The sequence below is a fragment of the Gloeophyllum trabeum genome, assembly GCF_000344685.1.
Source record: "Gloeophyllum trabeum ATCC 11539 unplaced genomic scaffold GLOTRscaffold_00004, whole genome shotgun sequence".
In the NCBI taxonomy this organism is placed as follows: domain Eukaryota; kingdom Fungi; phylum Basidiomycota; class Agaricomycetes; order Gloeophyllales; family Gloeophyllaceae; genus Gloeophyllum; species Gloeophyllum trabeum.
In genome coordinates, this window is record NW_006920413.1 from 2334077 (window position 1) to 2358233 (window position 24157).

Sequence of the window (24157 nt, forward strand, 5' to 3'; positions counted from 1 at the left end):
TAGGCACCATTCCCTTGTAGTCGTCCGTGGGTTCGGAGCAGGCTAATGCTGTCTTCCACTAGGCATTACAGAACAATATATCCGAATTGGGGTAGAGCACTATATCGTATCTAATTTTCAAAGGGACATACAGCAGTCACTCATTGACAGAGCATGATACTTATGGCATTTCCAGCGGTGGTTTGTTCGCATCCGCACGGGTGTTGCGAGTGGGCTACTTCCCGCATTCTCATGATATCAGTGGACACCGAGCCACTCACCTCGCAGATCACCCCAAGTTACACGATTCGAAAGCAAACCCGAGCGCGGCCCCCTTTGCTTTCTGCAGCTGCTCATGGTCGCGCGTGGCTAAAAGGGATACTATCTCGACTACTGGTGAATACGTGGCCAAGGGTTACCATGAAGACGAGAGAACTTAAACCATGGATTTCACCAACTACGTTTCCACCACTGCATCAGCACGACCCCTTGTTCCACGGCCTCGACAAGGAGTCGGGCGGTCGGAAACGACAAAAACACGTTGCGTCTGTGAAGATATTTTCCCGCATCCGTCGACGATGCTCTCTGCCTAAGGCTCGGTATGGAGCGGCTGCTCTGTCGGGAAGGGCTGCCATGGCGCATCAGTGAATAAGGCCCTGAAACACTGCATGACAGGCAGGGCAGTGTACATCTTTCGCTCCCTCGGCTACGGCGCACAGTACGGGTCGTCCGCGTCGTGGCTCTTTGCTCGGTCTCGTCACACGTCCACGTCGCATACACACAAGCACGCTCACCCATCACGACCTTTCCTAACTGCCGCGAGCGCGAGCCTGCTTCTTCGCCAAGCCTCGAACACTTCTTGCCCAACCGCAGTGTTCGCATAGCTGGAGTCGACGTGCCCACGAGGCGTTCTCATAGGATATCCCGCAGTACCTGACTGTCTGACAGATTCGGCACAACGTGTCGGGATTTTTGCCCGAGCACTGCCCGTCCATTCGCCACCCTCGCACTTCCTCCCGGCCGGGCTGCCTGTAGAGAAAGCCGAGCAACCCGGTGCTCAGACTGCTGCACTATCATGTCGCCCTCCGCGATTTGTGGTACCCCTGGACTAACGCGACCTTACCTGTGCATACCGCGTCGCGCCGGCATTCGCCATTTTTATTGCAATAGTTGATACGCCGCAGAGCTGATTGGGCGTGGTCGAAACTCTCGTTGAACACGTTTGTTTGCTTCGCAGTCTGTTCGATAATGACAAAATCGTTCGATTACAAGAGTGTCATCCTATTACATCATCTGCAAGAAAGTAGACGGTTAAATTATTGATTCAAGCACGGAGGCTGTGGAAGTGGGATATAGCCGCACAGGGAACGTACGCACAAAGCAATTTGAGGAATGTCAAGAGATGGCGCATAGAATCGAAGTGGCTGAGTGGCAATGTCAATACAAGTCCAAGATATTAGATAGCCGTCAACGAAAGGTATCGAGATCGTACGTCATTAGATCAAAAGAAAATAACTGGATACCTCCACATGTGTCCACCTATAGAGACATGGCTCGTCCCTTCCCGACATCCTGTAAAGAGCGAACAGTCGAACGACCTCTCTGAGCCTCCTCTTGGCCGTATGTGTCAGGTTGAGGGTCGAAAGCTTTATCGGCTCGGACATATGTTATTGGTCTTGGACTCTTGTGCGTGAAGCCGGCGAAGGCAAGCGCTTTCCTAACTTCGAGAATCTCCTGTCCGTGGACTTTGTCCCTCAAAAGAGGATCCCTGGTGGCGTCAGCGGGAGCGCCGTTGGCTGGCGCAAGAGGCTTGGAAGAATATTTTGTCAGCGATCCCACGCTAAGCGGCAATGCGACCATACCTCTGGAGGAATATCTTGGTCGAAGTGCCGAGTATCTTCGGGGTTGCGTAGATCGGGACGGTAAGGTGCCGGGTAACGATGCATGTTCTCCCAATCAATTCCACGGAACCAAGGATGAGCCTTCCAACAGTTGTCAGAGGGGGCATTACGGAAAGGCCCACCGCCGCCGCAATGACCACTTTCCTACCTTAATGAGTTCCGCACCATCTACACTGCCCGTCATTCCGGTGGGTGTCACAAAGCCACTTCGCCTTGCTTGCATGACCAATGAATTGGGTCTAGTTGTGGATGCGGAAGCTTGAGACCCCAACCGATCCTCGGGTTCACATAACAGCTGCTGCATCAAATCGACGCCTTCATGGGATACGCGTGGCCTCGAAGGGAAGCGTAACGATTGTCGCCAGTTCAGGATCTTCTGGCGCGTTACATGGCGCTGTGCGTGCCACAAACCGCACGACATGAAGCACGGAAGGGGCCACAAATAGCGCGAGGGAGCAAGGCGAACAATCAACCGAGTTAGTGTTCTGGGGAGGTCACCAAACGTCGAACACGACGTCGGCACTCACCGAGTTACTGACGAACGGTGGATACCTACGTCGATGGTAAGCTGCTTGACACTCGTGGCCAGCGACGGAATCCTCACCCATACAAGCACTCAAACATGATGACCCCAAGGCTCCACCAGTCGCAAGAGTAGGTATAGCCATGCCCACGTATGACTTCCGGTGACACTGGGTTGACGGTAAGTAGGCACACTCGGGTTGATCCGACGTACTCACTGTATGAATTTGTACCGCATCTAAAAATGTTACAAGACGTTTAGACTAAGCATAAGCCCCGAGGGAATTTGCGATGCTTACACGGAATAAGCCAGCTGATAGGGCGGCCGGATGGTGAGCATTGATTAGCCCTGCAGCTTGATTCGACATACCTTGCGGCGATTTTTCTCCCGCCAGGTGAATATACCGCCTTGACCGTCCCCACCACCCATCAGCATCTCGACATCTTTGCGATTCATCCGCTTGGTCCGCGTGCCGTCAGCTATGCCAAGGCTGTCCTCCAGGTCAATGCCATGTTTATGGAGGAGGTGTAAACGCTGCTGTTCGTAATCTGATGGAAGCATCTTAAAATGTTAACGGCCATCTCGAAGACACAATAAGGAAGAACGTACATGAGGTATCGTGCGCCCAATGTAGGTCCGTTCTGTTTGTATGAAAAAGGCGTCAGCCCGAGTCCCACATCGACGGCGGTGATGGCGCATGCGACGTACGCTAGACCGAAATCGCTGAGCTTAATGTGGCCACTAGGGTCGAACAGAAAGTTCTTTCAGGAGGACCAAGGAGGGGAAAATTGGAATGTAAGTGACGGCACGTGGGGCGCAGCTCCGTAGGACATCGGGCGCGTAGGCTGACACCGAGGGACTTACATCAGGCTTGATGTCGCGATGAATGAATCCGTGCTTATGACAAGCTTCGATCGCAAGGACCATCTAGCATAGGCAGAGCAGGCGCCCGAGACAGCGAATGGCGCGTAATTAGAATGGAAGAGGGGAATTACCATGAGAGGATCAAAGACAGGTACGCACTTCAGCGACATAAAAGCGGGTAAAATCTTCTTCGAACACGTCGCGTTCGATCAGCAGATTGAGAAGATCACCACCCCCCATATAGTCAAGGACCTGCAGAGATATGAAATCGATATGAAATCAATGAATTCATTTCCCGTGGGGGTGTGGGATAGTCTGTGATAGAGCAATGATAATAAACAAACTGACCAGATAAAGATGGTCGCGGTCCTGGAAGCTATAATGAAGCTTGACAATCCATTCCGCACCTCCAGGGGAGCTGACCAGCGATGCCGATTTAAGGATGTCTCGTTCGGCGCGAACATGCCCCTCTTGGCCTTTACGTAGCATATCCGTTTTCCGCAGCTGTGAAGAAATGCGATTGAGTCACACAATGATGACTATCGGGTATCCGCATGAGATTAACGCGAAGAAGCTATACTGACCTGCTTCATAGCATAGAGTTGGCCCGACGATCGCTCTCTCACGAGCGACACGACGCCAAAAGCACCTACAGGGCCGTTTGACTCAATGAGCGACAAAGAAGAGGGTGGCACCAACCATGCCCGATAGTTTTGAGCTTGATGAAGCCGCTCGGATCTACTTTTCGCCTGCGTTCCCGTAGATAATCTGTCTCATTCTGGCGCCACCGAGCCCGTAGATTCTCTTTCTGAGCCTCGGTGAGCTGCATATTCATCATATCGCGTTCCATCGCGAGTCTTCTCTGCTCGCGAGACGGAGGTTGCCGGAGCAATGGGAAGTAAAGGTTCTCGAAATAGATCCTAGCGGCGACGGCTTTCTCCAGGGTGGCCAAGGAAGGTGTTATTGGCCTTCGCGGTGTCTGAGGGGCAGCGGGCAAATCTTTCTGCAATAAGGCCGCGTCCTCCTCCTCATCCTCGTGTTCGTGTTCCGGATGAACCATGAGGCCACCTCCCCACCGAATGGTGGAGTTTCCGGGCTGTCCTGGTAAGCCGTCTACCGTAGGTGAGACGCTCACATTTTCTCTCGCTGCGGTGGTTATGACGGATGACGAGGTGGTGCTCATACCATTAACCACTCGGAGCGGCGGCAGTTGATCCTGTCTGCTCATAGAGGGTTTCAATGCATTCACTACTTCATTCACAGCCTTTGCCTGGTTGGTGGCTCGCACGCGGTCTTTGATTGGGTCCGCCCATCGAGGATCTAGATCCTGCAGTTCAGCACAGGAGCTGTGTCCGAGTTTTAGGCTGACCTCCTAACTTGCCCATACCATCCGGTCCCCACCGCCGGAGAAGGGCTTCCGCCTGGTCGGCATCTGAGGCATGCACCAAGTGTCTAAGCGGTAATTGTACTCAGTACAACATCGGGTCAGAGCGGCTAAGTATCAGACGCACATGAATCCCGTGGGCTTAGAAACCATGTCTTTACTTATTTTCCTTCCTCGCCTCGTCGGCCCTGGGGGACTGGCAGGCATAACTACAGGTGCAGTGGGAGGGGGACGCGCATTAGTTCCTATATCTTCGTATCTGGGTCCTGCAATAGGCTCGTCGCCTTGACCACCCCACAAGAACCGCGAAGGGGAAGGAGTTGGGATCATGGATAGCAGGTCATAAAATCCTTTATGCAACAAAGTCCCTCCTGGTAGAGTCGTCCTGGGCTGGTCATGGATCGGTGGAGTGCGCGGAGGGAAAGGGGCGTAATAGGGGTTTGAATAGGCATAGACGTCGGGATATACGGCGTGGTCGTCGTCTCGATTGAAGTACCCTGCAGATACTACAGATGGGGGTGTTGGGAGGGGCCTAAACGACGGGTAGGCCATGGTGCTCTGAGAGGCAGGAGCTTCAGCGCTTCAGCCACAGCTACCAGACAGAGATCATCACCTGCTCCGATGTGCAAGTGCTTCTAATTAGGCAACCCGTCCACAACGCGTGGCATCCATGTGGCAACAAAGACCCCGAACACTCTTGCCACGCTGCCCCTCCCTCAGCCGGAGCAGGATACCCTACCCTTGGAATACTTAGTTGTTCGAGCTGTCAAGCTCCGCTCGGATTTGAAAGATGGTTATGGTTCGCGTGCTTGCAAGGACCGTGCTAAGTTGATCACGAGTAGAGGTTCTGTGCGAGCCTGAGCGTAACAAATTCGTGAAACAATTATTCATTCTTCTTACCGCTTCCGCCAATTTCTTGCGCTAGCTCGCCGCTTCTCAACTTCGGCCTCACCAGTGGATTCGCTGTAACACGTCCTGCGCGATGTCGGGAGCCCTAACGGTCTCGCTCGATCTACTCATGTTATATGATAGTGGGCGATGTAAATTGAGATCCCACTTGTATGATCCTGGATGATGTCGACGACGACTTCTCGCATGTATTGCGCATCCTCATTCGCCAAGTCTAAAACCCTCTACCTTAAAGCGTATTAGCCAGCCGGAGCGGGGGAGCGACCCTGAGAAGGAATTAGGTTGGCCTCCCATTATGGGATATTATGGGATAACCGAGATCGTTCGCGCCCAGGCTGAACGTCAGTTGGGCGTCTCAGATATTATTCTCGACATCTCGATGCAGAAGCACCGAACTAGTGGGTTTCGAGCTCTCAGACCCAGCTCGAGGCGCATCCAGTACGCTGGTTACACCCCGAGCTGCTGTTGAACAGCTCAAACGCGCACAACTCATAACATGTGGCACCTCAGCCCTTTGCCACGAGGCGGGCCAGTCAACGTTGTGCACGTTCAAGGCGTGCAGGGCACAGGTAGAGGGACGGTCTTGCCAATACGGCATATTTGCGATCTGCTTGCTCGGATTCAGTCTATTCTGCATTGGTCCGGCTCGATGGGTATCATTGAACCCCGCGAAGCTTCTGAAATGCTCCGCCGGTCCTCCAGATACGTTACGCGAAGTTTGGCAAGATCAAGTCCATTTAAGCACCGCCTGTCTTCGGCCGCTGCCTCAGCTTGTGTACGCCTTGCCCCTTGCTCAATACACCAGCCCTTGCCTCGTGCGCTGCCTACGGTTGGCTGTTCCTATGAATCACTGTGCCCCGACTGCTCCTTGAATCCCGTCACGAATAACACGGAAATTGGCTCGAACTGCATTCGCCGCAAGCACCGCGTGTTCCAGTGATACTTAATACCTGGGGCAATCCACGACTCACCATAGTAATTATTCACTATTCTCACTTTTTATCCTCTAATATGTCCGACCAACGCGATGCGCTCTACTACGATAGCTACTCAAGACCTAGTCGAGGAGGAACTCCATCAAGTGGTTTCTCTAGCATGGGACAGGGTGGGCGAACAATGTTGCCTCCTCTCTCTACCGCTTTACAAACCTCACGTATTCCAGGTCTGTCTTTCGCGAAGTCATTAATGTTCATTTCATCTCAATTAGCGGACTTCTTTGTGAAATAGTGCCCAATGCATATCCCACTTACTATAATCAGCAACAACAGCCTTCTCAGAGCCGTAACGATTACAGCTCTGGAGCGTATGGTCAAGGCACATGGCCTTCTAATACCGGTATGTCTATCCTCGATATAACGCAGATTACGTACTTGATGCCGCTAGGAATCAGCGTCAAGCCAGTATCATCAATCTTCTTCCTATGGCGTATATCAAGATCCAAGGCAGGCTTCGCAACCCGTCTATTCCTCGTATCCATCTCGATCCTCACCTACCCTCGCGCATGTTAATCCAACTGACTCTCTAAGATTGCCCCCAATCAACATCCCCTCGCAAAGTAGCCGCGACGAGCGCTGGCAAGGTCTTCCGCAGAACTCCATGTCCACCCATCATGCTTCCCACACTGGGGCGGCCCATTATCAAGGCCACCAACCTACGCACCATTCCTCTCATTCGACCTCCAGCACCCTACGTGCCCCGACCGCCGGATACGCCGATCCATACGGCCATTATCCCACTTACCAGCATTACGGACACCCTGAAGCGCCCGATCCAAGGCATCTACCAGCGGCTGTGCCGCCAGTGAACACCACGTCGCGTCTCTCCGCGCCTCCCCCGCGCATCTCTGTAGGAAGAGGTGTGCCTTCTAGAAATGAAATGCATTCATTCGCTCCTTACCCCGCACCCGCTCGTCCGATACCACCACCTGGTCCTGCATATGTGGAGCCTGAGACGCCGGTCAACGAATCCACCATCAAGAAAAAGCGAAAGAGGGCCGACGCTGCTCAGCTCAAGGTGTTGAACGACGTCTACCAGCGCACGGCATTCCCCTCTACGGAGGAACGACAAGAACTGGCCAAGAAGCTGGATATGTCCGCGAGAAGTGTACAGATCTGGTACGTCCGGACTAGTTGCGACTCTACGTAATATTGAGTCGACTTTCTGGCTAGGTTCCAGAACAAGAGACAGGCGATGCGCCAGAGCAACCGTCAAGCCAACCCTACCACTACGGCACATAACGACTTGAGCTCGCATCCTCTCCCGTCGCATGGCCCTATAGACAGTCCTGTATCCCCTGCGGGATACGTCGGTTCTCCCACTCCACCGATGTCCTCTGCCCGAGCTGTCCCAAGCAGCTCCTACATCTCGCGTTCACCGGAGGGCGTGGCCTTCCATAGCATGGGTCGTAGCCCTCAGTCCACACCCGCGCCACGTCGTGTGCACAGTCCAAATGAGCACGGCGGTGACCCGCGCAAGTGGAACCGTGGATATTGATTTCATCGATGCATTCCACTGGCTAGACGGTATTCATATCACCTTTCTTCGAACCTCTTTATGGCTATGATTGTTCCGCAATGCGCATGCCCTACACTATGTTCTTCTATTGCTTTCATGTTACTCCATGTTCCTTAATGTCCTCTTTGTTCTCTTTCGTGACGACACGGACTTCCTGATTCTGGTTTGCATCACGTTGTATTAAGGACATTCCTTGTATCGTACATAGGCTCTAGTTCTCGGTCTCGGATATTTCTCCTCTTCCCTGTTCGGGTTGGATCATCTCGTGCCTATATTTACTATTACCGTCATCTGTCGTTAATGTTATTGCAAGCTGGCCGCTCGTCTGCAACTTCCAGGCTGCAAATGGGGGATTACGTCCGATATGAGAGCGTCGTCGCTGGCAACCCGAGATGTATTAAATCGCGAAGCCGGATCATAAATAGCAGAGAAGTTTAATAGACGGAAGCATATGCCATTGAGATACTATGAATTATGGCATTAATAAAACGTCTGCTTGTCCGCGTTCTTGGACAGATGGCGGTGCCCCTTGAGCCGTAAATGGAACGAAATCTATCGATGCCCGATTGAAGCTTTACGATGGATGACAGAAGCAGATACGGGATAATCCGATACACAGGGAATCCGATGAAGAGCACGTGAATGCTAGCGCATGGTAAGGGTCATCGTACGTACCGCTCAAAGAAACACTACCACTGAGCTTCCCACTTGAAATGATGAGGGAGTCCATCCGGAGTATCCCCATGTTGCGGGATTAATGATACAGCCTAGTCGACCCGAATGCAGCCGTGCTCCAGCACTCGGGCACCCGCGCTCCGTTGGCCAGACGTGGGACGTGTCTCCATATCCTCGCAACGAAGGACTGACGTGAGTACCGCGGAGAGTGTACTATAGGGATGGCGATCGATAATGTTACCTTTGGACAGGGTAGGGGAAAAGGAGAACGCCTTAGGAACGTGTGAAGGATGTCGAGACTGTAGTTTCCGTGGAATAGGATATGGAACTGCTTCTATCCAGAGCTGACGCAAAGCGCTCTGGAACATCAGACTCGACCGAATGGGAGGGAAAAAAAGGTTCGGCATGGAAAATGCGGCATGCCCGCACTATTCAACGGCGGCCATTCTGCACATCATGGCGCCGGTTCATGGGCATCAGAATAAGCACCAGGATAACAGGAAAATATTGGCATTTAACTTTCCGGGAAGAGCAGCGCAGGGCACACAAACCAATAATCTGACATCCTCTGTCATCAGTCATGATTGTGGACCAAAAGGATGCAGGTTGTACGTTCACCTCCGCACAACTGTGTCCATTTTGAATGTGGATAGTCCATAGACCACAGATATCCGTCAGTGCGCTGTTATCTAGGCGCTCTCGCGCTGCTTTGCTTTCGAGGGAGAGGGACAGCCCCCATAGGCAGAAGATTGAAAGCGGGGTGGACTGCAACATCCTCTGCGCAAAAGGGGCCTCTTAGGCTTGCACTGCACCAAGGGTAAGGGTAAGTACAGTATACACCGCCGCGCCATCGACTCACGCCAGATGGAGACCCAAAAACAGGGCAAGGCGCCTGGTTGAACATTCCACCCCTGATAACTACTGTCAGACATAGCATGGGAGCTTGATGAGGACTCGGTTGACATGCTCGAATAGCCACTGTCATACTGACGCTGGATCAATCATCACCAAGGTCGTCCACGACGGAGCAGCAAGAGATATTGCCGAAGTCTGTCAACTACGGATTCCCGCCTTAGTTCAATGACATATCCTGGATAGGCCCAGGAGAAACGGATCCTCGTTGTATCCGCGCGCATCTGCTACGCCGTGCGGCAACGTTAACGCAGTCTAGTCACGTCCTTATCCACCATAGGCAATGCATGGCAACTGAACGCTTTGTGCATGCTGCGGACGAAGTAGCACAATGCCACACACTCGTCCATGTCAGATCATCCTCGCACCGTACAGCGGAGGTCCTGTGGCCAGGTAGTCGCGTTGGCATACGCCTCGCGTTTCTGAACTTATAAGGAACGGCCACTCTCGGCCACTACGGTATCACCCGATGGTCACCTCCACGTGCTAAATCTTCTTACTCAATCTACTTTCGGATCTGCGGCCAATGATTGTCGCCGCAGTTCACACTAGTTTGCTTCCGTCAATTCAGACTGGCGACGATTAATGATACATGGGACCTGCGCATGGAGAGCGACTGTTGCGCAGAATAATTATGTCATGGTGCGGTATAGAGTATCTACCTAGTCGCTATCAGTATCTTCAGGTTTCGGTCCCCCGTACGTCAGCCAGTTGAGCTTCCTGATCCTGCGCCGCTCCTCCTGGGCCTTCTGCTGGTTGCGAGTCAGCTTTTTCTTCTTCTTGGCCTGAGTCGATCCATTCGGCTTTTCCTCATCGCCACTGCCGGCAGGAGTTCCCTGCGTAGAGGCCGCAGGGGTCTGTCCCCTCGACCTAGCTGGCGTGTTTACTCCACTGCCGAGGGGCGACTTCGCGTCTGCGAAGGCGTCTTCAAGAACCGCCACTTTGCCCTTCTGCGTCATCCGGCCACCTTCAATGTGCCAAATCTCGGAGCCTAGATCGCTCAAGGTTCAGTTCAAGCAAGATTCCTGGGACTGAGTTCACCTACACAGTGCCTTGACGAACTCTTCATTATGGGATATGATAACCTACGAACAACCATTCGAGCGTAAGCTTGAAGACAATGAGTTTTGACTTACTACCGCGCCAGCCCAGTCGCGTATAGCGACTGCTAGACCACCAAGAGCTTCGCGATCTAAGAAATTGCTCGGCTCGTCCAGTACGCAAATCTTTCCCAAAGTTAACCTCAGCCAAGAGACGATGATGGAAAGCATACCTGAGGATTGTTCCATAGACACGCTGCAATGACAAGCTTGATTTTCTGACCTAGGTGCCAAGCCCCATCAGGCTAAAGAATTAGGTGACAACCATTTAATGTGACTTACCGCCTGATAAGCCAGAGATTTCGTTATACTGGGCGATGTCCCCGTCGAGGCCGACATCTTCCAGATGTTTGCGAACAATATGGAGAGAAGTGTCGCGCTGACCGGCCCCCTCCCGCGAGGACTCCAGATCGTCGAATTGCTGAACCAACTTCCCGAATCCTTTCGAGATCAACTCCTCCCGAGGAATCCACGTGTTGAATCGATGATCCAGACCCCGCCACTTAATTTCATATTGCAGGGACTTCTTCAATTTCTGCCTGCCCATGATCAACTGAAAGAATGGAACATGAATGGTGTTCAGAGAGGTGGGACTTAGAGATACGGTGGAGCATACCTCGAGCTTCCGAGTGGTTCCATTCTTGCCCACAAAGGGAGTTTCGTAGAGCGCCTTTTCCTCGGGAGTCAGTACACGTGTGGCTTTCTCCAAAATCTCGCCTGAGCAGCAAGGACAGCGTCAGTGAGGGAGGGTCAAGGATGAAGTCGGGAACCAAGCACGCACGATCGTGTCCATCTTGGAATCGCCACTGAATGTATTGCACCGGCGTCTTTTCCAGATGGCGTTCTATAGAGCGTGTAAGCCAGCGTGATACTCTAACTACTTGATAACCACTCGCCTATATGGTGCGTGGCATGCTGAGCCACGTACCCAATACGAAGGGCCGGGTGTCTGTATACCGTCCCTTCCTGCGGTTCGGTCTCGCCCTGTCCTATATTCAGTATCTACGTAATGTTCAATGGGGCGATACAGACTGTTATTAGTTTGATTAGAGTCGACTTGCCCGCGCCGTTGGGTCCGATAACGCCGACACGGCTGTGGACGACCGAGAGATATTAATACCAAAATCAATGCCGTTTCATCCGATGTGGATCGCTCACCTTGATAGGGACAGGCCACAGCTAACATTATATAAACTAGGTGTACTTTTCCCGGGATAGGTGTACGTGCAGCTGGTGAGTTTGAGGATTGCCCGGGTATTACTCCGTACACCCATCAGGGATCCCGGTGGCGGAAATGCGAATTTGATAGAGGTAGCCGCGAGGGTATAGTAGGACTTGGCTTCGGGATGGTGGGAAACGAAGTTCGACAAATTACCTGGGTAGTATACAAGCTGGGCACCGCGCGTCAGCAAGAAGTAATAGCGAAGGGATGTACAACCAACCTTCTTCGACTCGTAGTGTATTATGTCTGTTGTTACATTATCCAAGAACCTAGCAGAAGTCAGCATCTGCGCGCTATAAGTCATGGTACCTGCGTACCCGGAGTCATGACTAACGATCAGACATGTCACATTCTTTTGCGCAGTAAGGTATTTCTCAAGCCATTGCACTGAGGCCCGGTCCAGCTATCCAGCTGTGAGAAAAGAAACCAGGGAAGGGATATGGGCCTACTTACATGATTAGTAGGCTAGCATAACACGATGAGTAGATTCGCCTAAGCAAAAACAGGCTGGCATACGCACCTCGTCAAGTAGCAGCAGATCGGCATTATGCAACATAGCTCTAGCGAGCTCCAACTTCATCTTCCAACCTCCGGAAAGGCCTCCAACATTCTCGGCCTGCCGAGCATCGTCGAAACCGACCTCGAGCAATTGGTCACGAATCCGTGAACGAGGTACTCCAGCCAGCGCCTTGTCTGCAGATCTCGCGTCTCAGAAAGCTTATCGCATGATATCAGCCGTTGAATTCTTACCCGCTGCAATGAAATCGATGACCGACAATGACCCGTCCTCGCCCTGTAGAGAATGCTCCACCATCACACACCTTAGCTGGTCCTGAGGCGGGAAATTCTCGACTTTGCCATCCCTTAGCTGCCGCATCAATGTTGACTTGCCGGAACCATTCGGGCCGAGGATACCGTAGCGCCTCCCACGGATCAAGCGAAGCTTTGTATGGGAAAGCAGTAGCAAGGCACCGTAGGCGAGCGAAAACACCGTGTCGCACAGAACTTCACCTTCCTCATCCGAACCAGTCTGAGTAGGAGCGTATTTAGCCTATTCAAAAGCATACATCAGCAAGAAACACCTCCTTGTGCACGAGCAACGGCTTACACGGTCCACAGCAAGGAAGTGGGAGCGGACTCTATCCGCGAACGATGAGGCATCTTCCCCTGCAGGCAGCCACGGTTCCACGTAGACGCCAAGACACCTCTTCCACACCTCAGCATCATGGAAATACCTCTGATACACGAGATCGGCTACTAAAGACGCAGCGAACTGTAGGACTTGAGAGAATAGAGAAAACTTTGGCGTGGGAGGACCATTCGGACTTATCGAGTATACCGTAACCAGTTCCTGCGGCAAGAGTGTCAGAAGGACTGAGGTCGTCTCAGCCTTCTCGGCTTCGAGATCACGTGGAATAGGTGGAGGCGCCGTCGCAGATGCGCCAGCTTTGTGTAGAGTATCGAGAGCAGTCTGCCCGAAAGCGCGAACCTGCCATAGGATGATCAGTGGGTGTCTGATGATAAGCTATACCGCAGAACTTACCTCTGGGAAGGCGGCGCCTTTAGCAATCCTCTCAACACCCTCGACAAGCGGGCTTAGGTGTGTAGCGGCAACTTTCGGATCACGGACAAGCTTAACAAGGTTATCGATTACCACTACTGTTCTGCGCTGCACCTCCATGCTCCGGTCATTGAGGGCACGAAGTAACAGTGGAACAAGGACGGCCAGAGCTGGTGCCGTGACCTCGGATACAAACGTTGTTGAAGACAACGCCTTGATGCAAGCCGGGACAGAGTCCGGATTCTGCATGCACTTCACGAGCATTGGAATGTGAGGGGTAAGGTCTGGGTTAGCTAGAGTCGTACAGAGCGCATTACCGCACTTGACCGCTGCGGAAGAAACCTGGAGGCCAGGGCATAAGAGAACTTCAATGACGGCATACCATTTCAACGTACCTCAGGCTTTGTATCGTGCATAGCAGATCCAACCGCAGGTAATATATTGACGAGTTCGTTCGCGACGGCATCGCGAGCAGTGCTCACAAAGCTCTTGATCGCATCCAATGCGCCGACCTTACTGCGCCATTTCCCTTTCTCGAGCACCTCCTGTAACGTTCCAAAGACTAATCTCGTTGACTCCGGCGGGAAAAGCTTCAAGATGGCCTTGTTCGCACTTGCAGCAGCTGAGCGGACTACATCGCCCTTGTCCATGTAGAGCTCGTAGAGAATGGGGAGGGACGAAAGGAGAATGGGACCACTCGGTACACCTAATGTAATTGCTAGCGACTGGAACCCGATTGCGGCGGACTCTCTTTCGTATCCGGACTTCTTGTTCGTGGCGAAGCCATGCAGTGCGGCCAGGACACCATCGTCTCTGATGCAATACTTTTCGTCAGGCCTTCGGGTATCGCAGATACAAGATGACTCACTCTAGCGACTGTAGACCTTTTTTCGATACTTCACGAGCCACCTTGTCCGCTGCCGCTTTGGCATCTGACGAAAAATTCCGTAAATCGAGTCTGCTGTACGGAAAGCTTTACGCGACTTACCAGGGCCAGTGGGCGCAGATCGCAGGGCGTCCAGAAGGGAAGACAAGGATTCAGTATTCATGATTGATATAGCGACAGGTGACATAACAGAAACGCCAAAGGCCCAGCGAGAAATCTATGGATATCCGATTAGAGATCGACGGCGAGGGTTCGTCTCGTGGCCCGTAGAAATACAGTCTATGTTGAAACAAAGGCCTCTATAAGAATGAGATGCTATCCTCGTTGTGGAACGCGAGAGACGACGACGAGACCTCGCCAGCAGCAGCGAAAGCAGTTGTGCGCTGTGGACGGAACGGAATGAGCAAGCCTGCAGCGAAGGCCTCACCCAAAACGGACGGCGGGAAATTTTGACCCACGTGAGGACCAAGGCAGGATGGTGGCTGTGCTCGAAGAGCTGCCTTCAGCTTACGTAAGACGGAGAATCTAACCCATTCGCAAGGTTAGGGTCAAACGGATTTATAGCCCCCACAAGCTACCACTTTGTCGTGATTAGTGTAGTCCCAGTAGTCCAAGAGTAGAAAGAGGACAAAGTGTAGCCCTATGTAGTACATACAGAGTACCTATGAAGTACAAGAGGAGAGATGGAAGCACGGGATTCACTGGCAAGCCGGAACCGCAACCCTCTCAATCCAATAATCGTGTGATGACACCCAAACCCTGCCATGCGGCTCGTGAATATAAGTCAATCACGTTCTACGTCACTTCGCGTACCTTTGTCTTCCCCTCCCTAAATAGCAGCTTCATGCCTTCCTTGACAAACTCGGGGTGGGATATGAATTCGAACTTAACAGTGGCACGGTCACCCGTACGCAGGATCCCTTGAGGGTGATCCATATCCGTTATCCGTACCGTCTGTCGTATAGCCTAAATCATTGATACGTGAGGATCCCTCCACGAACATTGACCGAAAGGAGACCCACTTACACCGCAATGTAACATAGCCTTCAGGGTGGCGCATCCCAGGATTACATCAAGCAAAGAAGGCATAAAAGAATTGTGAGCATACCTGATAGTTCTTCTGCAAGGTTGTATTATGGCTGAGGGAAAACTCTTATCAGGACGGCCCGCAGCGCATTGCAAATCGTTACGTACTACAGGATGAGCACTTGACCCTCGAACCTCCTAATCGCTATTAGTCAAATACGGGGGGAAAAGGTTCAGCGATGACCAAATACTGCATTTGAATTGTGAAAGAATGTGTACCTCGCGGCGGTGTCTCCGTTTTATGTACAATCACCATGCCTTTCCTAACCGCTTGACGTCGTATCCGCTTCAGTGCGAAAGAAACGCACTGGCCGGCCTCCGCGGTCGTCACCGGCGCTCTAAGGGAAAGACGGCATCAATCAGTTGTCCGCGGCGACCTTCGCCCACCACATGCACCATACCTCTTTCGCTGCATGCTCTTGATGACCGTGGACTGATAGTTCCCGTTCGAGTCAGGTCCCAGCAGGACCTGCTCGCCGGTCTTAACCGTGCCTCCGTTCAAGATACCATTGACGACAGTCCCAACATATGGCACAGACCAGACATCTGTGACGGAGTACTGTATGATGCTCCGAAGTCAGGGAGGACTTAATTACCGACAGAAGAGAAGCTACGTGCCTCGAGCGGCTGATCATTCATGAATTTGGTGGTATCGTGCTCATCTGATGGGAGAAGGTTTAGAAATAGACGGACCTACATCCATCGATAGCAGATATATTGTCAAACAACAGAACAGTCGAACAGAGTCGACTTACGAAATCTAATCCTTCGCCGGTGACGTTAGAAAGCTGAAATATTGGGCACAGACTAATCAGCCCTGATCAGTTCAATTCTGACAAACGGCTACAGGAATCACACGGAAACCCACCGCTCGTTTGCGAAAACTTGTGACAATTCGATAGCCATCTCTTTCGACTTCACAAATACCGGCGTTTTCCTGAGACGTACACCAGGTGAAACGATATTCACGGAGTCGAGCAAGTGATGCGTACCGACAGCCGGGGCTCTTCAAAACTTTCACCACTTGCTTGATGGTTTCCGCCAGAATATTCGGAGGGGTCATGTCAACCTGTATTACGCTCGTCACATCAGTATACAATACATAGAATCCAACGGCCTCACTTTCGTAATACAAACAACCACCGGCACACTCAAAGCAAGAGAGATAGCGAGATGCTCTTTCGACATTCCGATCAGTCCGGCATTGGCACCGACCATGAGCATGACGCATGCCGGCGCTCCAGAGGTGAGGCCGTATAGCGTTGTCTTCAAATATTTCTCGTGTCCAGCGAGATCTACGACCCACCGCAAGTTAGATGAATCCGCTCCTGCAACAAGGTGGTGCGCCGTCCGCACCAATGAATGACACAATCTTGGCAGCTTGCACGGAGATTTCCTCCCAGCCCATCTTCTCGCGTCGGATGGTGTCTAAATCCATGGAGTTCGCAGTCTTCGGTAGTATCGGTAAGCCATCTGGGGAGAATCCCAGTATCTACGGCGGCGTCGAATTTCTGAATATTGCCTGAATGAGCGGGCACGCAACTGACCTCCATTCCCACACTGGATGTCCTTCCAGTTTCTATCTCGTGCTTGTGCCGAAACAGTCCTACTCGTGCCCGGCCTCTTCCGTCATCCAGGCCGCCTAATGATATTCAAAATACCCTCACGGGATTGAATTGCTCCCAGACACGCACCTCGTGTTAGTACACCTAACGTTGTGGACTTGCCGCTGTCCACATTGCCAACTACGGCTACACGAACTTCCGGGGTTAGCGCGACGCTTGGAGGAGGTAATCGAAGCAACAGGGCCGCGCGAGCCTGCCCTGTCACCGCCCTGTGCAGTATGGACGCCTTGCCCCCCACTTCCTCGGTGCATGCAACAACCTCTTTACATAGCGTGTCGACCTCCTCCAATGTCCTTGTCACGCCAGACCATCCCGGACCATCTAATGGTTCGCCACTGAAGAGTCTTGTGTTCGGGGGTCGAGTTCCTATGCGGAAGATGCACTCCCCCTTTGCTCTCGTCAGCAGCTGAGCGATCATATCTCTCGCACGATCATGATCTGCTTCAATTCCGGATAACAGGAGCGTCTGGAGTCCACATTAATTATGGGGACCCTTATAGTATTGCATTGACACACCTGTATCTCCAATTGCATCCCCTCCAGATCATTGCTGTTGCCATTCTCCCCAGACGCACTGGACTCGCCCTCCGGCTTCACCTCTACTGGCGCAGGACGTATTGGTCTCTTGTTCTCCTTATCCACATCTATTAGCCCTTGAGCACGCTGCCTTGATACCTCGCGATCGTGTATCTCCTCGATCTCGTTCTGGAAGTCACGGAGCTTCGACATGGTGGTAAAGGATAATGTGGCTAGGGCCACCAGCCGCCACAAGTACTCAAGGGAATCAACCCGAGTCAGTGGACTGTATTGCCTTCCCCAGACCGGGTAATGATTGACGGGTACTCACCTAGTCACGTCACCCTTCTGACTCGTCACATTGGATCGCGTATTGCCTCCTTTGGATGCTTTGGCCACAAACGTTCGAAGGAGCTCCTGCGCGTGTAACCGAGCATTGGTTCTGCAGCGAAGGGGGGGAAATAGCAATCGAAATCACGATGAAATACGGCTCTTGAGAGGCGAAAAGCCCTATCGATGCAACCTGGGCGTTGTGGGCGTTCGGTGGGCTTGGGCGAATTCTGCGTACAATGATCGTGCATAATCACGTGCTCGCCGCGTGGCCCCCCGCAGTGGTTCAGCATGGAGGCGTCGTTGTAGACAAGACTGCACTTCTTGCTGTATCTCTACGTGCAATATCTTGCTTGAAGAGCTCTTGGTGCTACTCTGGATGTATCTCTATGTCTGAAAGTATTGAAAATTCGTCCCCAGGTCGATATGATTCGTCGCAGCCAGGTCGCCTCCTCCGCCACACGGGCTCCAAGCTGTCTTTCGCGTCCTTTCACCCTGGAACAGCATCAGCGTGGCGGGAGTCGTTACCGGACATCAATAAGCTGTCTCTCAACGAAGAGTTATACAGGCCCAAGCGTGTTGTCATTGAGACAGGCCCTGACGGACAGAGTACCTGGAGATTTGTCCCGACCGCGAAGAGGGAATCCGGAGTTCAGAATGAGGGCGCATGGCCGAGGAACGTAGACTTATGCGGGTGAGTAGACCGCTGAAACTTGTGTCCCTTTTGCTCCGCCGCCCCCCAGAGGCCGGCCCGCGAGTGCTGTGGCTCAGCGTGCGGGGATTTAGTTCACTGGGTATAACGAGCCCTGATTTTTGGTGCTAAAGGAAACAAACAGAGAAATCGTCGAATTTGACCAAGACCTATGGGACATCTATAAACTCGATCCCGAATACACTTGCACCGTCCGAGCACCGCCCGCGCTCACGACCATAGTCCGTGACAAGGGCAAAGGCAGGGCTCCCGAAACCGAATCTGATAAGCTACCACCGAATGCCACAGGCTCGAAGCGAAGATATGCCACTCTGTCTCCGGAAAGACAAGCACCCCCAATGACTCCATCGTCGAAGCGGCCACGCCGGAAAGAGGTCCTGGAAGACCCAGAGTCGGATTGGGACAGCTCAGACGACGAGTTGGGAAGTAGCAATGAGGAAGATGAAGTTGAGGGGATGATTATTGACGGAGCTACCCCGCAGCCTAAAGCAAATGAGCGTACTCGCACTGTAGGCTCTAAGCTTCGGGACAAGCTTAGGGAGTTGAAAGAAGCCAACAGGACCTCCAGGAGAGAAAAGTTAGCGCGACGCTTCCAGAATGGAGCCGCAGAATGGGAGAGGAAAGACGGGGAGATGATCGACCTCACCGGTGAAGATGAGGTACTCCCCACTTCTCAACCACCGTATACGCGGAAACCAGAGTGTGTGAAACGCAAAGGTACGATTCGGCTGTCCACTCTGCGCATCTCATGGAAGCTCACAAAGTGACAAAGTCTCGTCTGACTTCACTTCGAGCCAGACGCCAGACGGCACAAGTAACGTAAGCGTTGACGGCGACCAACTCCCGCGGTCTTTCAAACGCGCACGTACCGTATCTCCGACAAGAAACAAACGGGATCTCGCAGGGAAGAAGAACGCTCGTGAAAGGAAGCTGAGGAAGGATGTGCGAGGCACATCTACAGCTGCGAAGCAGCACAGGCATGGACCTCCCGTGGATGACGTCCTCCCTGATGTTCCAGAAGAAAATGATATCAGTCTTAACGGCAAGTTACTCCTATTTGGAATAGCTTATTTCCCTGCGTTCAGGATATTAATGAAATATGATCAACAGGCACGGATGTGGAAGGTAAACCTTCGCCTCAGACGCATGCCGATCCGTCCCAGCCAGAAGTGGATGATGAAGAGCAGGCGAGGCTGGCGGCCATCGAAGAATCGCGGCGTAAGTTGGCTGACCTGGAGAAAGATAGGCCTTTGTGGGAAAAGGCTCGCCGCGAACGAGAGCGGCAAGAAAGAGCAGAAAAGGAAGCCGCGGAGAGAGAGCGGAGATTGCAAGAGCAAGCTGCGCGCGCTGCACGAGAGCGGAAGGAACAAGAGAAGAAGGAGCAGGAGAGAAGAGAGAGTCTAGCAAGGGAATCGGCCGCCCGACGGGAGAAGGATGAGAGAGAGAAGCGCAAGCGCCAGCAATGGGAGAGGTGGTCCAGAGGGGTTTGGACGTCCCAGCGAGCTCTGGAACGTTATAAGCTCCTCTCGGAAGCCTTCGACAATACCAAGTTCAGCAAAGATGAAGAACCCTTGACCTTCGAGGCTGTACCATGGCCTGTTCTCCACTCGCCTATTACCTTCAAAGTCGAAGACGTCGAGTGGTCTGCTGTGGAGAAGTTCTTTATTGAAGTTAAGCATCATATGCGGACACAGGACTACAAGGTCTTCGTGGAGAAGTCTCATAGACGATTTCACCCGGATCGATGGCGAAGCAGACGTCTGTTTGACGCTATACCTCACGAACAGGAGCGGGGTGAGTTAGAAGTGGCGGCCAATACAGTAGCTCAGGCCCTTACGCCAATCTGGCGAGAAGTAAAGGGCAGATAGCAGTTGTCCATTTACCAAGTATAATCTTGCCTTGGATAATGTATCTCTAAAGTACCTGGGAAAGGGTCTTATCATTCCGTCACGCCACAACTGTGGCACCATGTATTCGCGTCGTGGCTCTTGCACTGGTTGAGAATCCCTTTACGAGCAAGCCAGATATGGCGATATCGATGTCAGGATTCATAGCGGCGTGACGCCCGATTCTGCTTCCTTCCGAGTCCATCTCACCGCGGGCAAGGACCGATGTCCCGGCACCGGACATTCGTCGTTCATGAGATAGGTGGCAGAACACTTTCCTGGCATGCTCCAAAGTGGGACTTGGGCAGAGACATAAAGAATGAGAGATCATATTAATGGGAATAACATGCATATGTCCCCTAACTCTCAGAGATCATAATAAATGTCCCGCAGAGTCCCATTGTTCATTCCAAGGACATTCTCAATGTCGGCGTCATGGTCCAGCAAAGATCATTCTAGGAAACTGTTCTCCAAACCGGGGCATCGGTCTCTGCCCGCACTTAGATCTAGACGCCCACGCCTTGCCACACGAACACCAAGGAATTACGCTAGATGATGTTTCGATTCGGTCAGGGTATATGATACTGTGCCATATTCCGTCCTTGTACTTTGTGTATGCAGGAGCTCGAACAAATCGACTGCGATGTATTGAGAGGTGCAGTACGCAGCTAGACTTAGTAAGCGAGACGCGTAATAACGCCGCGCATGCGTGCGGCAGTGGCGGCCACAGACCTTATTCCCTGCAGGTGTCTTTACAGTGCGTCGCTGCTGTCGCTCGTTTCGGTACCAGGGCCTTGAACTTGCAGTGCTTGGTTGAGCTGTATCCATAAATACTCCGGAGTTTGCATGATCGCATCTGGCTAAGCCCGAGACGGCACTGACGCCCAGTCGGACCACCTCCATCTCGTGAACTTGGCCCCACTACTGGACTGTGATACACTGTGGCAATGGCTAGCAGTCGCTCGTCTGCTCAGGAAAGTACGGATATTCTCCGAAGGGTTCGGTCCACTGGCGACATTGACATCGCTCGACATGAGCTACCACGCCCGCCTATGCGTGTCTTTGGACCGGATCCGGATTCCCAGGGGTACAACTCAGTCTCTGTCGAATTTGCAGAGCAATGGCCAAGGAGTCAGGTAATAGGGTCATCCAGTGCGGCAGAGAGGTTGCTTCCCAGTTCCAGCGATAGGAGAGACCTCCCCCGGGCGTCTCATGCACCTCGAGCCCATCATCATCATCATCATCATCATCGATACTCGGAAGGATACGACGTCTTTAGCCCCCATCGCCACCTGAATCGCATGCACAGTGAGCTTCCTGCACTCGAGCCTGCACGACCGAGAGTACCGGTGCGAGATTCGGGTCTCTCAATACGGCCTATGCCTAGCCCTGTGCGAATACCCGTCTCTCCCCGCGGAGAGCGCACCACGATTCACTGGACAGACCCTGCTACTGCTAGCATGTTAGGCGACTCTGATCCTATAGCCGATCCATACGTTCCTCCTGCCGATGTGACTGAGCCTCTGCCGCCGAATGCGCCCCGCTACCGCAAGATCATGACCTTCCTAGGATATGGGCGGTACGCCACAAAAGCGCGGAAGGCACTAGTTTCCATCGTGTGGACCCTATCATTCGGTTTTATGCAGGTGCGTAACTCATCAGGAAGGACACCATGTATCGAGGTTGCAACGTGCATGCATGCTTACTTCTTACGCAGATTGTCATCGTTATTACTTTGCTGGGATATGCAGCACACCGACGAAGTCCAACCATGCCACAATACGATGAGTGGCAGGCCTGTGCTAGGCCTCTGGGAATCTGGAATGCTCTCTGGGTCGGTAAGATTTTGATGGGTTGCTCCATGGGAGTGTGGGGGTACACCCGGGATCGCACTTCCCGGCAGAATTCCGCCCTGTGAGTACTGCACCCGTCAGAGGTGAAGGCCGTTCTGACCTTTCAGACAGCGAAAGGCAGAATGTGCTGTCGACGGCTGAGACCGGTCGTACCCGCGGACCATATCCACAAACCGAAGCTGCCAATCGAGCCGGCGCTGCTACTCGCATGGTTGATAATGCGGCAAGCACCGGCAGGTCGAGCCACGGCAGCAACAATAATGAAGCATCGACACGACCTCATGCACGTTTGTTTTCACGGTTTGTCGCATCCGTTCATCACGACTCTTAATTAACCGATAAACTGACTGTGCTATAGGATGTCGTTCCTTTCCTCTGTTTTGACTCTGACCTGGTTCGTAATCGCACATATCTTGGAATACACGTCGGTGAACACTTGCCGGCACGATGCACCGCACATTTGGTGGCTCACGTTCGGCATCCTCTGTATCATGTATCTTACGGTGGTGGAAGTTATAGTCGTGGGCTTAGTTGTATTTATATTCGGACCCCTGATCATAGTGAGTGGTCGTGTTCGTCAACTGCCTGAGTGGTGTCATAACATCGTCACTTTAGCTCTTCTGGAACATAACCCTCATTCTCCTGGGCCGTCATCCTCTCCAGAACCCGCATTACATCAAACCCGAGATCGGGAAACTGCCGAAATCCGTTGTGGAACGTATCCCATTGGTATTGTACATCCCCGCTCCTCCAGACGAAGATAAGGCTTCTCCTTTAGCTATCCCTGCGCCTGTCTATACATATCCTCCCAAGGCTCCGCAGAACGAGCTGGTCGCTCCCCGTCGGCGAAGACGAAGATTCGCTTTCCTTCGTAAATTCACGAAATCGAAGGGAGCGAAATCCAATCGAAAAGACGGAGGAAACCAAGATAAGAGCAAGGACGAAGATGATGAGAAGGATGAGGTTGAGTTAGCATGGGAAGATAATTGGGAACAAGGAGATTATCCTTTCGTCAGGTTGGAAGAGAATCGGGCCGCTTGTGCGATATGCCTCTTGGATTTTGAAGAGCCCAAAAGGATACGTGGATTGGCTGACATGGGTGCCAAGAGAGAGTCCAATAGCAACACCGAAGCCAGAGATAGTGAGAACGGAGATACTTCAGGTGATGAACCTATCGAGGAACTGCGTGTCGGTGAGGTGACCGAAGAGGAACGTGAAGAGATCTTGAAGCTACAGGATGCAGGGGAGGGCCCGCAGCCTCTGAGGCTACTGGCTTGCGGACATGTATTCCACGTGAGTCACTTAGATTGATTCGTGCAGCCGCAGGATGTGCTGACTGTGCTGTAGAAAACGTGTTTGGATCCGTGGTTGACGGACGTTTCTGGACGCTGTCCAGTCTGCCAAAGACCGGTTCAACTTCCCGAGACTAGCGAGTCGAAGAGCAAGACTGGGCGTGGCAGGTCGAGAGGTCGTCAATCATAGACTGGTGAGCTGTACGATAGTTTCTGGACCCAATTGACACTTTCATGTCAATCTATCTACGTCTTCTTCGCCGATTATGCTGTACTGTTCTGCATGCCGTGCACTATATTACTGGGTCGTCCGGCTTTCGTGTGTATTAAAGTAGATCATCTGTACGACTATTGCCACTTCTGCTCACCGAGCTCTGAGATCCATGATCTACTTCCGATCTCACAATTCTTCGCTAGTGATTGCCGA

At 52.5% G+C, this 24157-nt stretch overlaps 5 protein-coding genes across 5 annotated transcripts; 2 read left to right on the top strand and 3 right to left on the bottom strand.

Moving 5' to 3' along the window:
• Positions 1-1284: 1284 nt before the first annotated feature.
• Positions 1285-5203, bottom strand: GLOTRDRAFT_137850 (kinase-like protein; the record flags this gene model as incomplete). Its single annotated transcript, XM_007866434.1, has 17 exons — positions 1285-1788; positions 1842-1961; positions 2029-2274; positions 2408-2432; positions 2485-2572; positions 2621-2640; positions 2702-2715; positions 2773-2951; positions 3013-3044; positions 3112-3164; positions 3268-3330; positions 3427-3519; positions 3616-3771; positions 3852-3916; positions 3967-4587; positions 4637-4719; positions 4779-5203. 17 exons carry the CDS (start codon positions 5201-5203, stop codon positions 1519-1521), a joined length of 2553 nt encoding a protein of 850 aa, XP_007864625.1. The 3' UTR covers positions 1285-1518.
• A 1953-nt stretch (positions 5204-7156) lies between these two features.
• Positions 7157-8053, top strand: GLOTRDRAFT_127900 (homeobox-domain-containing protein; the record flags this gene model as incomplete). The annotated part of the gene is made up of 2 exons (XM_007866435.1): positions 7157-7674; positions 7729-8053. 2 exons carry the CDS (start codon positions 7157-7159, stop codon positions 8051-8053), a joined length of 843 nt encoding a protein of 280 aa, XP_007864626.1.
• A 2160-nt stretch (positions 8054-10213) lies between these two features.
• On the bottom strand, positions 10214-14859 carry GLOTRDRAFT_115445 (uncharacterized protein). Its single transcript, XM_007866436.1, has 20 exons — positions 14533-14859; positions 14413-14476; positions 13940-14357; positions 13527-13886; positions 13092-13472; positions 12734-13034; positions 12504-12676; positions 12437-12448; positions 12301-12386; positions 12204-12252; positions 11920-12152; positions 11794-11854; positions 11658-11745; positions 11543-11605; positions 11378-11478; positions 11044-11314; positions 10935-10984; positions 10798-10887; positions 10707-10746; positions 10214-10652 (listed from the first exon to the last, which is right to left on the bottom strand). Exons 1-20 carry the CDS (start codon positions 14615-14617, stop codon positions 10324-10326), a joined length of 3255 nt encoding a protein of 1084 aa, XP_007864627.1. The 5' UTR covers positions 14618-14859; the 3' UTR covers positions 10214-10323.
• Positions 14860-14993: 134 nt separating this feature from the next.
• Positions 14994-17979, bottom strand: GLOTRDRAFT_110624 (P-loop containing nucleoside triphosphate hydrolase protein). The gene is made up of 16 exons (XM_007866437.1): positions 17658-17979; positions 17211-17607; positions 17064-17158; positions 16873-17008; positions 16639-16811; positions 16509-16585; positions 16385-16453; positions 16272-16323; positions 16135-16209; positions 15918-16075; positions 15736-15854; positions 15625-15661; positions 15539-15569; positions 15457-15474; positions 15244-15396; positions 14994-15189 (listed from the first exon to the last, which is right to left on the bottom strand). The coding sequence occupies exons 1-16, from the start codon at positions 17868-17870 to the stop codon at positions 15157-15159; spliced, it is 1836 nt and encodes a 611-aa protein (XP_007864628.1). The 5' UTR covers positions 17871-17979; the 3' UTR covers positions 14994-15156.
• Positions 17980-18330: 351 nt separating this feature from the next.
• On the top strand, positions 18331-24103 carry GLOTRDRAFT_74433 (uncharacterized protein). Its single transcript, XM_007866438.1, has 10 exons — positions 18331-18681; positions 18824-19240; positions 19524-19732; positions 19825-20497; positions 21775-22231; positions 22303-22499; positions 22550-22738; positions 22797-22998; positions 23054-23731; positions 23786-24103. Exons 1-10 carry the CDS (start codon positions 18377-18379, stop codon positions 23918-23920), a joined length of 3462 nt encoding a protein of 1153 aa, XP_007864629.1. The 5' UTR covers positions 18331-18376; the 3' UTR covers positions 23921-24103.
• Positions 24104-24157: the final 54 nt, after the last annotated feature.